The 12,775-nt window shown below is 42.1% G+C and overlaps 1 protein-coding gene across 1 annotated transcript; it reads right to left on the bottom strand.

Annotated features, from left to right (window-relative positions):
- Window positions 1-243: 243 nt before the first annotated feature.
- Window positions 244-11,828, bottom strand: LOC306767044 (potassium channel subfamily K member 13-like; the record flags this gene model as incomplete). The annotated part of the gene is made up of 3 exons (XM_079254947.1): window positions 244-399; window positions 4,842-5,629; window positions 11,492-11,828. The coding sequence occupies 3 exons, from the start codon at window positions 11,826-11,828 to the stop codon at window positions 244-246; spliced, it is 1,281 nt and encodes a 426-aa protein (XP_079111073.1).
- Window positions 11,829-12,775: the final 947 nt, after the last annotated feature.

Below are 12,775 nucleotides of genomic sequence, written 5' to 3'. Positions count from 1 at the left end.
GTGAAGAAGCTTAGATACAAGGCTCCAGGCAGACTTTTTTTTTTTTTATCACCATGGAAACTGAGCTCCTCATGAGGGAACATTCCAGCTTTCTGATCCAGCTGTGAGACTCCGGCAAACTATGGAGCGTCATTCATGAAGCCGAAGTAGGCTGAGATGGATTCATAGCTGCTGGGGTTCAGCAGTCCACGTTCGCCTCATACGCTTTCTGTTTATTTCAAAAGAAGATTCCCACAGAGGCTCCTATCTGTCCACACTAGTCTCTGCAAGCCGGTTATTCATGATGCCCAGGGCGCCCACCCCTCCTGAGAAGCCGTTCTGACGTGAGCTGGAGCCGGACTGGCGAGGGTGTCCGACGGCCATCTCCGAAAGCTGCTTCTGCATAATGGCCAAGTTCACCTGCGGGATAGAAATAAAGAAATCAGCACACAGGGAAATGTTCGTCCTGCCAGTGATGCCTGACGGATTAATACAGATGTGATACAAAGCAACCAGATGGGATTCTTCCTCTGCTTTGGTGTGACGCTCTAAGCAAAAATAAAAGGTGATCAATTCCGATCATGCATGAGTGGAAAAAAAAAAAAGATTTTATTCTCCTACAGACAACTTTTCCATTCATTCTCCAGTCTGCAAAGCAACATGTAGCGAAGAGCTTTAAACACGTAGTGGCTAATGGGATGACTGCATGGGAAAATGCTCTGACTGTTTTGCATTTACACTTTTGGACTGTTAGACAATACAGAAAAGGTTGCCATGACATCTCTTGCAGGCCCTGAAGCTGTGTTTAGGAAGAAACAGAATAACTCAGCTGATCCGCTGAGCTTTCATCTCTAAGTTTGTGTCCACTCTTCTGACTTAAAACAAAACCTCTCATTCTTTTTCAGTGTTTCTGTTCAGTCTGAGTTTGTGTTTATTTTAATTAGCAAATCCTGCACGCTGCGGTAAGGTTTAGGTGGTAAATTATGCATGTGATTGGAAGTCTAGAGTGGCTTCTTGAATACATGCAGATTAAATTAACTTCCTCAGGAAAATTCATGGGATCTGATGAGGTTATTACACGCAGGAATAATAATAACATCCTCATTTAGAATGAATTGACATTCCGTCATCAGATTTTTCACCTTTTAGGTCCATTTTCGACTCACATCCAGACAATCTATTCCCAAGTTATGTATATAATATGATAAAAAAAAATGCAGATGCATAAAAATGTGATGCATATTAATAAAGTAAATAAAAAAAACTGGCAAGTATGCTGTTTTTAAAGTTTTGTTTAACATTATATCGTTTAGCTCACTGTTATTATTATTTTCATTGACTGTTGCTGATGATGCGACACCTCTCATGTGGTTGTCAGTCTGTATTTTCATCCCTCGGGTTGATATAAAGCATCCTTAAAGTAGAGCGGAACAGCAGGAGAGACTCTTAAAGTTTGTTCAAATGGCTGTAACATTTTTCTCCTGCTGTTATTTCCTTTAAAAAGCTGCTGAGAAGAGGTGTAAAAGTTGCTGAACCATGTTGACAGGTCACAACAGTTCTTCCTGTCTTGGCTCTGCATGGCCTTTCCTGGAAGAGACATTTTTGGGACTGAAGACGACGTTTTAAAACCTCTATGTACTTTTCAGCATTGATGGAGCTTCCTACGCCACGGGCACTAATGCAAAACCATCTTATCAGAGATGCAGGCTTTTAAAATGTCTACTGATTAGAAGCTGGATGCTCCCTGTCCTCTGCAGCCTGCAGGACACAGTATAATAGCAGAGTTTAAAAGTTTGATTCATCTGACGACTAAACATAAGTCCACTTTGACACTAACTCTTTTAAAGCTTTGGTCCAGAGAAGCCAGTGCCATTTCTAACATACTTAAAGTTACAACAAACATCGGCAGATGTGAGTTGTGGTGCCTGCCCTGCTGTGTGGACGTGCCTCTTTCCCCAGCAACAAGATCCCCACCGGTTCCTCATCTAGCAATCAGCTGCAGCAGGAGAAAAGACCGGCTCAACCATCCAGTCATCGCCAGATTGTTATTCACTGTGTGGTGACAGCTCTTGGCCAACTGCACAATTATCCGACTTGCTTTATCATTCGTCTAACGTGATTTTTGTCTGTTTTTGACCAGAGGATCCTGCCTGCCTGTCGGCCTGCTTCCTTGTCTGTTTGCCTGCCTGCCAGCCCACCGACCTGCCTGCCCGCCTGCTTGCCAGTCTGCTACTCTAGTCCACATAACCAATAAATCCTTGTCTGAATCCACTCATTGATCCGTGTCTGCGCTTGGATCCTGGAAGTCACTCAAACCATAACATAAGTGAATTCTCTTATTTTGCACCTTGGTGCTGGAAGACCCTCCAGAACTCCGACTCAGGTCTCTTTTGGTCATTTGGAGCTTTATTAGGAATCAATTGAACCATAAATGCTGCTCGCAAGATGACTTTTTGTGTTTCACTTCTGTTTTATAGTTTTTATTTAACTGTTTTATCTGTGTTAACTTTTATAACTTGCCGTTTCGAGGCTTCCGTCGAAAATTAGACAGTAGAACATCAAACGACTTCTTGGTTAAATAAAGGTTGAATAAAATAAATAAATTAACTTATGGCTTCTTGTTTGTATGGTAGAGCTTTAACATGGGGATTTCAGGGTGAACTGTGTTTACAGACAGGGATTTCTAGAAGTGTTTCTGAGCACATGCAGTTGTTTCCAGTAGAGAATCATGTCTGGTTTTAATGCTGCCTACACGCCCATTTATGCTCCCTTATGTACGAAAATGGGGACGTCCAATATGATGTGTCACTGCTGTCTCACTTCAATGAGTTTCTTACGTTGCCATAGTTGTTAAATTATTTCATCGGAGTTCACTTCAGCGGTTTGACACTAGTTGGTTGTGGTAATGCAACACTATGAATTTGTTTACAACCATCCAAAAACACCAGAAGAAGTAGAAGAATAAAAGCACAACGTTTTTAGCTGTTCTCAACTTCTGTCTTCTTCTTGTTCTTTTTATTTAACGGTTTATGCATTGCCTTCTTCCAGTTCCTATTCTTCTATGGTTTGTTCCTTTCGCCAGTTGCTTATCAGCTATACAGCTCAACACTGACCTATGATTTCTGGTAGTATTGCTTGTTCCAAGTGACGGAAAGCTTAGCCCTTTGAAAATGGACCGAACTGTCTGTCTGTCTGCGTATCTCATTAATGGTCACAATGGGCATTGAAAGTAGTCTTTTTTGTTTTTAATGTTCCACAAATAATTTAAATTATTTGAACTTACAATTACACAAAATAGTTGGTTGTTTTGAATATTACAGCTTAATAGTTTTGATTAAATATCTGGAGTGAAGCTGGTTGACCTTAATATCTCAAGTTATCTTTGTAAATCTAGAATGAAAATAATTAACTATACTGCACAGAAAATTCTGCATATAATGCACTTAAAACCTGGTGAAACGCTGTAACATCAACTCTTCTTCAAGAATGAAGGCAGTTTTCATGTTATCACCAGACTCTGCCCTCAGATCTGATACAATAAGGGTGTTACTCTGTGAAGCAGGAACATTGAAGTCACTGAAACCCTTTGAAATTTTGTATAAAATTAATGCTGTTTTTTCTTCCTCCTCACAGCCCAACTCCTCAATCTTTTTCATCTTGGATCCATTAAATACTCAAACATATGATCAAGAAATAATCATCTTTCTTTTATATTGTAGAAACTCTGAAAAGATGTGTCATCCTCACAATCAAAGTAAAAAAAAAAAGACAAAGTGCAGAAGAACTGGAGGATCAGAGAGACAAACTGCTGCCTGTAGAATACTTGTCATATTATTTTTATGTCATCAAGCCTGATATTTGGGAAGGGGGAAACCGAGTGGAGGTGGTGGTGGTGGTGGTGTTGTATTAGTGTCTGATAAATAACGATTTACTGTACGTTTTTTAGTTCAGATAGGCTTTGGAGGGGGGGGGGGGGGGGGGGGGGGGGGGGAAGGGACAATTTTTTTTTATAACTCATCCACTTAGAAGTGATTTCATCTCGAAATTTGGCATAATTTTGATTGACAAGTACCTGATATTGCACTGCAAGAAGGCAGAGTGTAGCACAAAAGCATTTTTTAGCGGGCTAACAGCGTTACTTAGTTAAAGCCTTTGTCCATTAGCTGGTTAGCTCCTGTTAGCTCTTCACTTTCAGGCAGGTCAGAATTTGATAGATCTCAATCATCCATCCCCACACTCACATCCCACCTCTCAGTTCTACCTCTTTGGCTGTAGCTCATATCGAAGAGAAGTTGTCTTTCAACTTGAAAGTTGGGAGATAGAGTCTAGGCTTACCCTGACTACATGCCGAAGTGTCCTTAGGCAAGACACTGAACCTCAAGTTGCCCCCGATGTGCCTATCAGGGTATGAGTGCGTATAAGTGTGTGTATGAATGGGTGAATGTGACAAGTAGTGTAAAGCGCTTTGAGTGGTTGGCATGACTGGAAAAGTGCTATATAAGTATAAGTCCATTTACCATTTTTGTATTTTCTGGGGGAGACAGCACACATGACACAGCCAAAATGGTGATGGTGGGAACTGCCCAATAAGCTTTAAATCAGTTTTTTAGAAACACACGGGGGATATCACCAAGGCTCCGTCCATCTTTTATATACAGTTTATGGTTTGGTGCAACTGTTGAGGTTCCACCAAAAGACTATGTAGCCCACAGAAAAACAAAAACAAAAGTGACACCTGTGAAGAGAGGACAGGAGGCCTGTATCAACCTTTCTCTGAACACTGATTACTTCTTTGTTTGTTTACCCTGCCAACATTAGCTGAGACACTAACATCATGTTGAAACTACTCCGCAACTTCTCACCTTGTTGGCTGCCAGAAAATCTCTCATAGAGATCATCTCCCCAGACATCCTTCGCCCAGTGTCAGTTTCACTCTCATTGATGGCATCCGTCTCAATGGAGGGGTCCCTGCGAGCACGGAGGTGGCCTGGGGCGACCACGTTGCGTCGGGGATGCCGGTGTGGATGGTGACCCCTCCTGGGAAAGCAGCAGCGGCAGGGGGCTTCCAGCCTCCTCAGCAGCCAGTTGAGGACCTGCTTGATGACGATGGAAATGACGTTGAAGAGGGAGTAGATACAACAGACGCCAGTCAGGATGAAGAGGAAGTTCCCCAGCCGGTATGCGACCGTGGCATGGCCCTCGTAGACCACCTTCTGGCTGCTCACCATATCGCCAAACCCAATGGTGCTGAAAGCCACGAAGCAGAAGTAGAGCGAGTCTAAGTAGCCCCAACCCTCGGCCGCTGAGTACATCAGCGATGCACAGCAGGACACCAAGATGGCCGCCACTCCTAGAATAAGCATGACGCAATAGACTGAGGGCTTCCATCCGGCAAGGTCCTCCCCTTTTCCTACCCCACCAGCCCCGGCTCCGCCTGCACTCTCTCCTTCTGAGACGCGCCGTCCATTTTGGGGCAGCACAGCCTTGTTATGGCGCCGTTCGTGACAGGACTTGAGGACGAAGGCGATAACGGTGATGACGCGCTCCAGAAAGAGGTTGAAGAAGAGGATGGTGGCAGCACAGCCCAGCAGGCCATAAAACATCAGGAAGACTTTTCCTCCAATGGTGGCAGGAGTAGTCATCCCAAACCCTGGCAAACACACACAAAACAACCGATATGGGTAATACTGCTACCATGACGACACAGGAAGAGCTTAACACAAGTAATAGGAGCTGAATTTGATTCCCAGTTACTTGTCTTCAATGCCCATTTACAACTTTAAATATAAGTTGAGGATGAAAAGACTGATCAGGAAAAGCATCACACACTCACCCAGCTGCTTCATCTGTTAAATTATACCCACATCCAAGCTCTCATCAGTGAAAACGAACACTTAACCCAAGTTAAAACTATACTCACACCACTGCCTCCCTACACCCGGTTGCCATTGGTGACATCCTCTCCTTTGGTCTTTCGATGTTTCTGTGTGTCTCTGACATTCTCGATAAGGACTGAGGCGTTCCAGGTCAAGCTCATCACTGCAATCAGTCCCAAACTGTCAATTTGTCTCACATTTTTCTTTTTCTCCCCGCTCCAACCATCATCATCATCATGTTCCCAAACTCATTCTAATCTCCAAGATGCGGCTTTTCAGTGAATTGTTTGTCTCTCGAGAGCTAGCAGGTGAACAAAAATGGAGACAAAGTTACAGGACTCCACTGCGCTAATATCAGCCCACTTAAAGTATGCGCTGTCTGCTTCTATCCCAGCACACCCTACTTTTTATTATTAATATTTAAAAGTTTGATTCATTGCAAGGTTTGTTTTCCTTTGACATCTTCATCCATGTACTTCTGTTGCATATTTAATCATTGTTTACTACCATACTAGCAGCTATAAATCGGTGCAGAAGAGTCTTTTAAATAGCATAAGAAAGGTAAGTGTTCCAGTTTCTGCTGTAATGGAAAGCACAGTCTGCGATATGACTAGCAGGCTCTGTGCCAGAGGCAGGCTTCTTGCAGAGGATTTGATTGCCTCTTCATTTAAATTGGCTGGCACGGTGCTAATTGAGCCAGAGTTTCCCTCCGAATGTAACAATTAAGCCAAATGGGCTGAGTTTTATAGGTGTGTCTTTATTTCTTTTTGTTCATGTTTCACAAACCTGAGTAAAGGTGATGTTGACAAGCCATGTGACCCATTAAAGTGTGTTTAAGGAATGGAAGAAAATAGTGAGCAGTTGTGCCGTGATGTGTCAAGATGGCTGTTTGGATCCAGAAACCCTTGGTGAAGTTTTTTGGTGATGGTTGTTATAAGGTTGTTCATTCTAAGTGCATCCTTGTTGTCTTAAACGGGACCTTTCCTGGTTATTTGATCCTTCCTTTCTCATTCTAAATATTGAAACTTGTTTGAATCGCACTTAAAAAATCAGCAAATAAATAAATGGCATGCACATTTTAACCTGAAACTTTATGTAGCCTCTTAAGTTCTAGTGATGAGTTGTTCACAAACGAGCCAGTTCTGAGAGTCAGTGCTTTGTCGCAACAAGAAGAGCCAACTTGAGGAGGGTTTTCAATGTCTCCCTGTTCCAACACACCAGATTCAAGTGAACGAATCAATGTGCAGATATTTATAAGCTGTTGGGTCCATTTGATTTGAGTCAGGTGTGCTGGAGCAGGGATATATGGAAAACCTGCAGGACTCCGGCCCTCGAGGACCAGGGTTCGCCTCCCCTGTGCTGACCTGTGTTGGATGGGGAAGGACTTTCCCCTAATGGGAACACCATTTGGTCACTTGAACATGAGGAAAGGAAAGGATTGTAACATTTTGCGAAAGAAGGACGAGCCAAAGAACAGAAAGATGAAAAAGGTGGCATTTTAACAATAGTGGAAACTGCAAAGCTGAAGAAATTTGCATTATTTATGTTCAGATGTTACTAAAGTATCTAATTAAGATGTTAAATAAACTGTGACAAACCAATCTGTGTAACAAAAGGGTAAATTATATGTATATATTCCTTCAATAAAAATAGAGAATAAAACTCATATTTACAAATTTAGACTAAAATACAAATAAAGTGTTCCTAAATTAAATCTGGCAATTTCTATTTCTTCTCTTTCATTATATTTTATTGATTATTTTCTTATTATTTTGTATTTATTTTTTTTCATATTCAATTCTTTTTCTATTCCCTTTCTTCCATTTCATCACTTCTAAATCTGCTATTTAACATCTTCACACAGTCAACCAGAGATGCTCACACACTTACCTATGTACTATGCGTGTCACAGTATAATTCCAATAAGAGGCACATGAGAGCAATCAGATAGTTGTCAAATATTTGGGTCTAAACAAGATGATAACCATGGCAACAATAGAAGAGTTTTCTATTTTGTTAATTTTGATATAGTGGCAGAAGAAAACAAATGCAGCGGTGTCATAGATGATAAAGCACCTCAAGCGCACGCCATCTTTAAAACTTTTAGTTATTTATACCTACGTCAAGAAGGTTTTACCGGCATTTTTCTGGGAATGGGTTTCGATTTGACTTATTTCTATTCAATTTTAGGAGTAATCTGGATCACAATGTGGATCCAGGAATTGTTTTGAAGGATTCTTCATCATTGTGCTATTTTTAGTATATAAATACAGTATATATACATAGACTCAACAATAAATGGTCAGGGTGCTCGGCCAAAAACCACAAGAGAAGTACCTAACAGGTTTTACAAGATATCAAAGATAGATCTGGATCCTGGCAAAATTCTGGATATGCCCAGAACAGGAAAAACAGGGAATCTTTGGCATTTCCATTACTGCAAGAAAAATAGACTTAAACAAGCAGCAAACAATACAATACAGCCAAGATACTCGAGAGTCATTATCAATGAATCTGGTCGTGTATTGATATAAAATGAATGCAGGAGGATCGGGGGGAAAACACGATGTGAGTGGAAATGAGCTGCTTGGTGGAGGTCCATGGTCTCATGGTGCTTTTCCAGTTACAACTGTGGATCCTTGTTACCTTACATCTGGTCATTACACTGTCCCTAGTGGTTACTCTCATACCATTCATTCATTCATACATTAATTCACCATCTGAACCGGTTAATCTGATCAAGGATCGCAGGGGAGCTGGAGCCCATCCTAGCAGCCTCCGGGCGAGAGGCGAGGTCCACCCTGGACAGGTTGCCAGTCCATTTGTTGGGTTTATCTCATAGCAGTTTGCAAATATGTTAGTTTATGAGGAAATGCTCAAGTGATGGGGTTCAAAGTGGAGCCTTTTTCTGCTGAGTTTGCGTCTTCTCCCTGTGTAAGTGTGGGTTCTCTGGGAGCTCCAGTTTCCTCCCACAGTCCAAAGACATGCTGTCAGGTTACTCTCTAACCTCTCCCTCAGGACAGGTGTGCTTGTTGGTCTCTTTGTGTTATCCTTGTGACAGACAAGACAGCAATGACTTACAGTTCATTTGTTATAACTGTAATGGTCTGATTGGTGCTCTGCTGGCCAGGTCCTGGATTGTTTCCACCTGTGCCAGGTGATCGCTCTTATGTTGCTCACCTGTTTCACATCGTTTAACTCTCCTCTGCTCACTCTCCAGATCGTCGCCGTGTTTCCCTTGTTTTGTTGTTTCTTCAGTGTCGTCCATGCATGTTTTGGTTTTGTTTGGTTTTCTCGACCTGTGTCTGTTTGTCCTGGGAATTAAACACTTTCTCCTGCATCTGTTTGCCTTGTCTGTCTGCATTTGGGTCCAAATTCCACAGAAATCATGACAATAACATTGAATTACATCAATTTAGTATGCTCAAAATGAGGTAGGCAGAAGTACAGCTTATTCAGTTTTACCTCTTTCCATATTGAAACATCATCTGGCTTTCAGTTTTACATATTTATATGTCTGATTAAAATGCAAAAGTACAAAGTTTTCATATTAAATTATCCCCTTAATTTATGGACTAGTAGCTGCAGTGATGGCTGGATATATCTATGTTTGGATGGCGGTTTCTAGATGTTTAGTCGCATTTTGTTCGTACTTCTAATAGCTATTTAGCTTCCTGAGCATAATGAGAAGAAATAAGTAAAACCTCACAGCAAGAAGGTCACCGGTTCAATCCTTGGCTGGGGAGGGGTTTGGTCAGAAGCCTTTCTGTGTGGAGTTTGCATGTTCTCCCTGTGTATGCATGGGTTCTCTCAGGGTACTCCGGCTTCCTCCCACCATCCAAAGACATGCATGTTAGGTTAAATGGTTACTCTAAATTGCCCATAGGAGTGAGTGTGAGTGTGAGTGGTTGTTTGTCTCTGTGTGGCCCTGCGATGGACTGGTGAGCTGTCCAGGGTGTATCCTGCCTGTTACCCAAAGCCAGCTGGGATAGGCTCCAGCTTCCCCGCAACCCTGAATTGGATTAAGCGGTTCAGAAAATGAATGAATGAATGAAAAGTAAAACCTCAGTTTACAAAAGAGATAACGAAAATGTATGCAAATTTCCCAATCAGAAAGCTAAATTATGGGGTAATTTGATAAGCTGATTTAATTCAAACAGCATTATCACTTTCCATCATTCATCATCATTCACAACACAAACCCTTCCACTCATCAGCAGATTTCTCTCAAGGCTAAAACTGAAAAATATTGGAAACACTAATGTTTACAAACTTATAATGGAAGTCATTACATATTATCTAGTTCAGACAATAGATCACCGACTGGCTACTCTGTTTAACAATCTGGTTCATGTTATTACTTGCACTGTTGGCACAACGTGAAACCTGTTGTGATTAATTGCACAGTTTTGTTTCTCTCTCTGTGTGGTTTTTTTTTCTTTTTCATCTTGTCTCTTTTAATATTTTTTCTGGTAATCTAAGCTGTAGAAGCTCCCCTGAGAGCTGTGTATGCCTAATGGGAGACACACTGAATGGGATTGCTTTCGATGATAGGTCTAATTGTCCACCAGAGAGTAAATAAGTTTATGTTTCAAAGCACCGGCTCCCTGATCCAGAAATAAATCACAATCTCTCTGATGTCAAAACTGTGGTGTCTGCATCAGTGGAACTTGCATTTGATGCTCACACACACATTAACAGATGCCTTTGAAATGGTCTTCTTGTATGTTTCTGAGCCTACGTGTGATGCTATGCTCTTTCACAAAGGTTATGTTTGTAACGGAGTTTATCTTACCAAAGATACATCCAGCCAATCCTGACATATGGAAAACAGATAAAACATGATTGATGAGATATACTTTATGTCAGTGTAACTCATCAGTTTTTATATATTATATATGATGACAACTCTAAGTGCATTTGCTCGCTCGCACACAGAAAAATGAGGCTTCTTTATTGAGGCAGTGACTCTATTGATACATGACAGAAAGATAGAGCCAATACGGATGTGCAGAAATGCAAAGAAACGATGACGGGGATGATTCCGTACACTTTTAAGGCCCCATATTCCTCTGGAAACAGTGTTTATAGACTGCCTCCATATAAATCATGACAACTCACTGACATTCTTACCATTTATTTTTGTGATTAGCTGAAATTCCTGTCTATCAGGTGACTTGTCACGCTGACAGTCAGTAAAAATGAGTTTACCAGAGAAGATGTTTGAGGGAAGGAAGCATTGGTGTGTGAGCATTTGTTCTACCAAACTGGCACCAATGCTCGGATGCTCATGGCAAACGTCAAATTTTCAAAGATAAATATGATCTGAGGGAGTTTTTTTTTTGTTTTTTTTGTTTTTTTAATCTCCAAATATAACCTTAATTTGGATTTTGAACACAAACTAATCACTTTTTTGGCCTTATTGTTGGAGATTGAGTGACAGTATCAAGGAATAAGGAAAATTGTCAGATTGTTTTGCTTAGTGAGTACTTTATATTAAAAAAAAGCCTAACTCACTGATCATGTCCCCAAGCAGAGAAGGACTTCATATTTAACATTTTTAATGCTGTATTAATAAATCTATGATTTTTTTTAATTATTATTTTACACTTAAAACAACTGTTAATATGTCTCACCAATGGTAGACACCACCGTTCCCACGAAGTAAAAAGCTCCCGTGAAGTCCCATCGTGGTCTGATCGTGTCCACGCGGATACCCGCCACGTTCGCCTCCTCGTAGTTCCTCAGGAAGTTATTTAAGTCCTTCTTACTCAGGTTATACTTCTGGGAGAAACGCTCGAACCTCTGCGCCCAGCGCTCCTTCGCCTCGCGCTCCTTGGGCTGCTCCAGCGCCGAGAACACCGCGGCCCCACACAGGAGATAGATGATGATGAACAATGCCAGCAGCAGGAAGCGCGCGTTATCCTCGTTGATGGGACCGGAGCCACAGCAGCACCGGCACCTACATGCCATTATGTTGCTGTTGTCTCCGTGGCGCAGCTGCTGGGAGGGACCTGTGGCATGGTGGTCTCGGTTAAAACGCGAGGTCCTCCGTGGAAATGTTTGCAGGACAGCTGATGACTGAAAAATCCTTCGCCGTGTAGTTTCATCGTTGTTGAGACAGGTTGGGAATCAAGTCGTCGGGTGTCGTGGATCCGCTCACGAGCCCAAATGTCCATCCACACGTCTCTTCTAAGATGTGTTCCACAGCTGTGAATCTTCAGAGGAGGAGAAATACTTCCACCAACCTGTAGATGCGGAGAGCCGCGCTGATCTGCTCCACGGCGATGCCTCTCCAAAGTAGTCCCCGCCCCGGAGCGCGCGTTTTACGCACCACAGGTTGACCACCAGTTTACACCGTATGTGTCCAAATCACGACCTGAAGAAGAGCCTGCTGGGATAATGCCACTCAGAGAGACCCGTCTCATGTTCGACCTGATCCCAACTTTGGAGGTTTAACAATATAGAGCGTGTTTGGATGGTAAGATCAATATCACTTGACCTTTCCGCGCTCGGATGTGGGATTCATGCTTCTGCCCGCGGTTGCCCGGGGACGATGTGAGCAAATGTCAGGCAGGAGCGACGGTTCGAGATAAATTATTCAGGATCACAGGGACACCAAAAGGGCTATTTCTGGAAAATTGGGAGTTTAGGCAAACGAGGAGGCGTCGGCGCCCATTCAGAACCACGGACAGAGCAACAAGTCTTTATTTGCGTTCAAGTCACCTGACTGCAGGTTCAAACTGCAGCGAAATGTTGGAAATGTGAAGTATTCGTGTTTGACTGATGGACAAACAGATAATTCACATATTGGTCATTAAAAAGTGATTCAACTCCCACTGAAAATTACAACACAGATGGAACATAAGAAGACTGAAAAGCTACAGTCACTGTTAATAATTAAGACTGACATATATTAG

The sequence above is a fragment of the Telmatherina bonti genome, assembly GCF_933228915.1.
Source record: "Telmatherina bonti genome assembly, chromosome: 16".
NCBI lineage: Eukaryota > Metazoa > Chordata > Actinopteri > Atheriniformes > Telmatherinidae > Telmatherina > Telmatherina bonti.
This window is presented reverse-complemented; position numbering and strand designations above follow the sequence as displayed.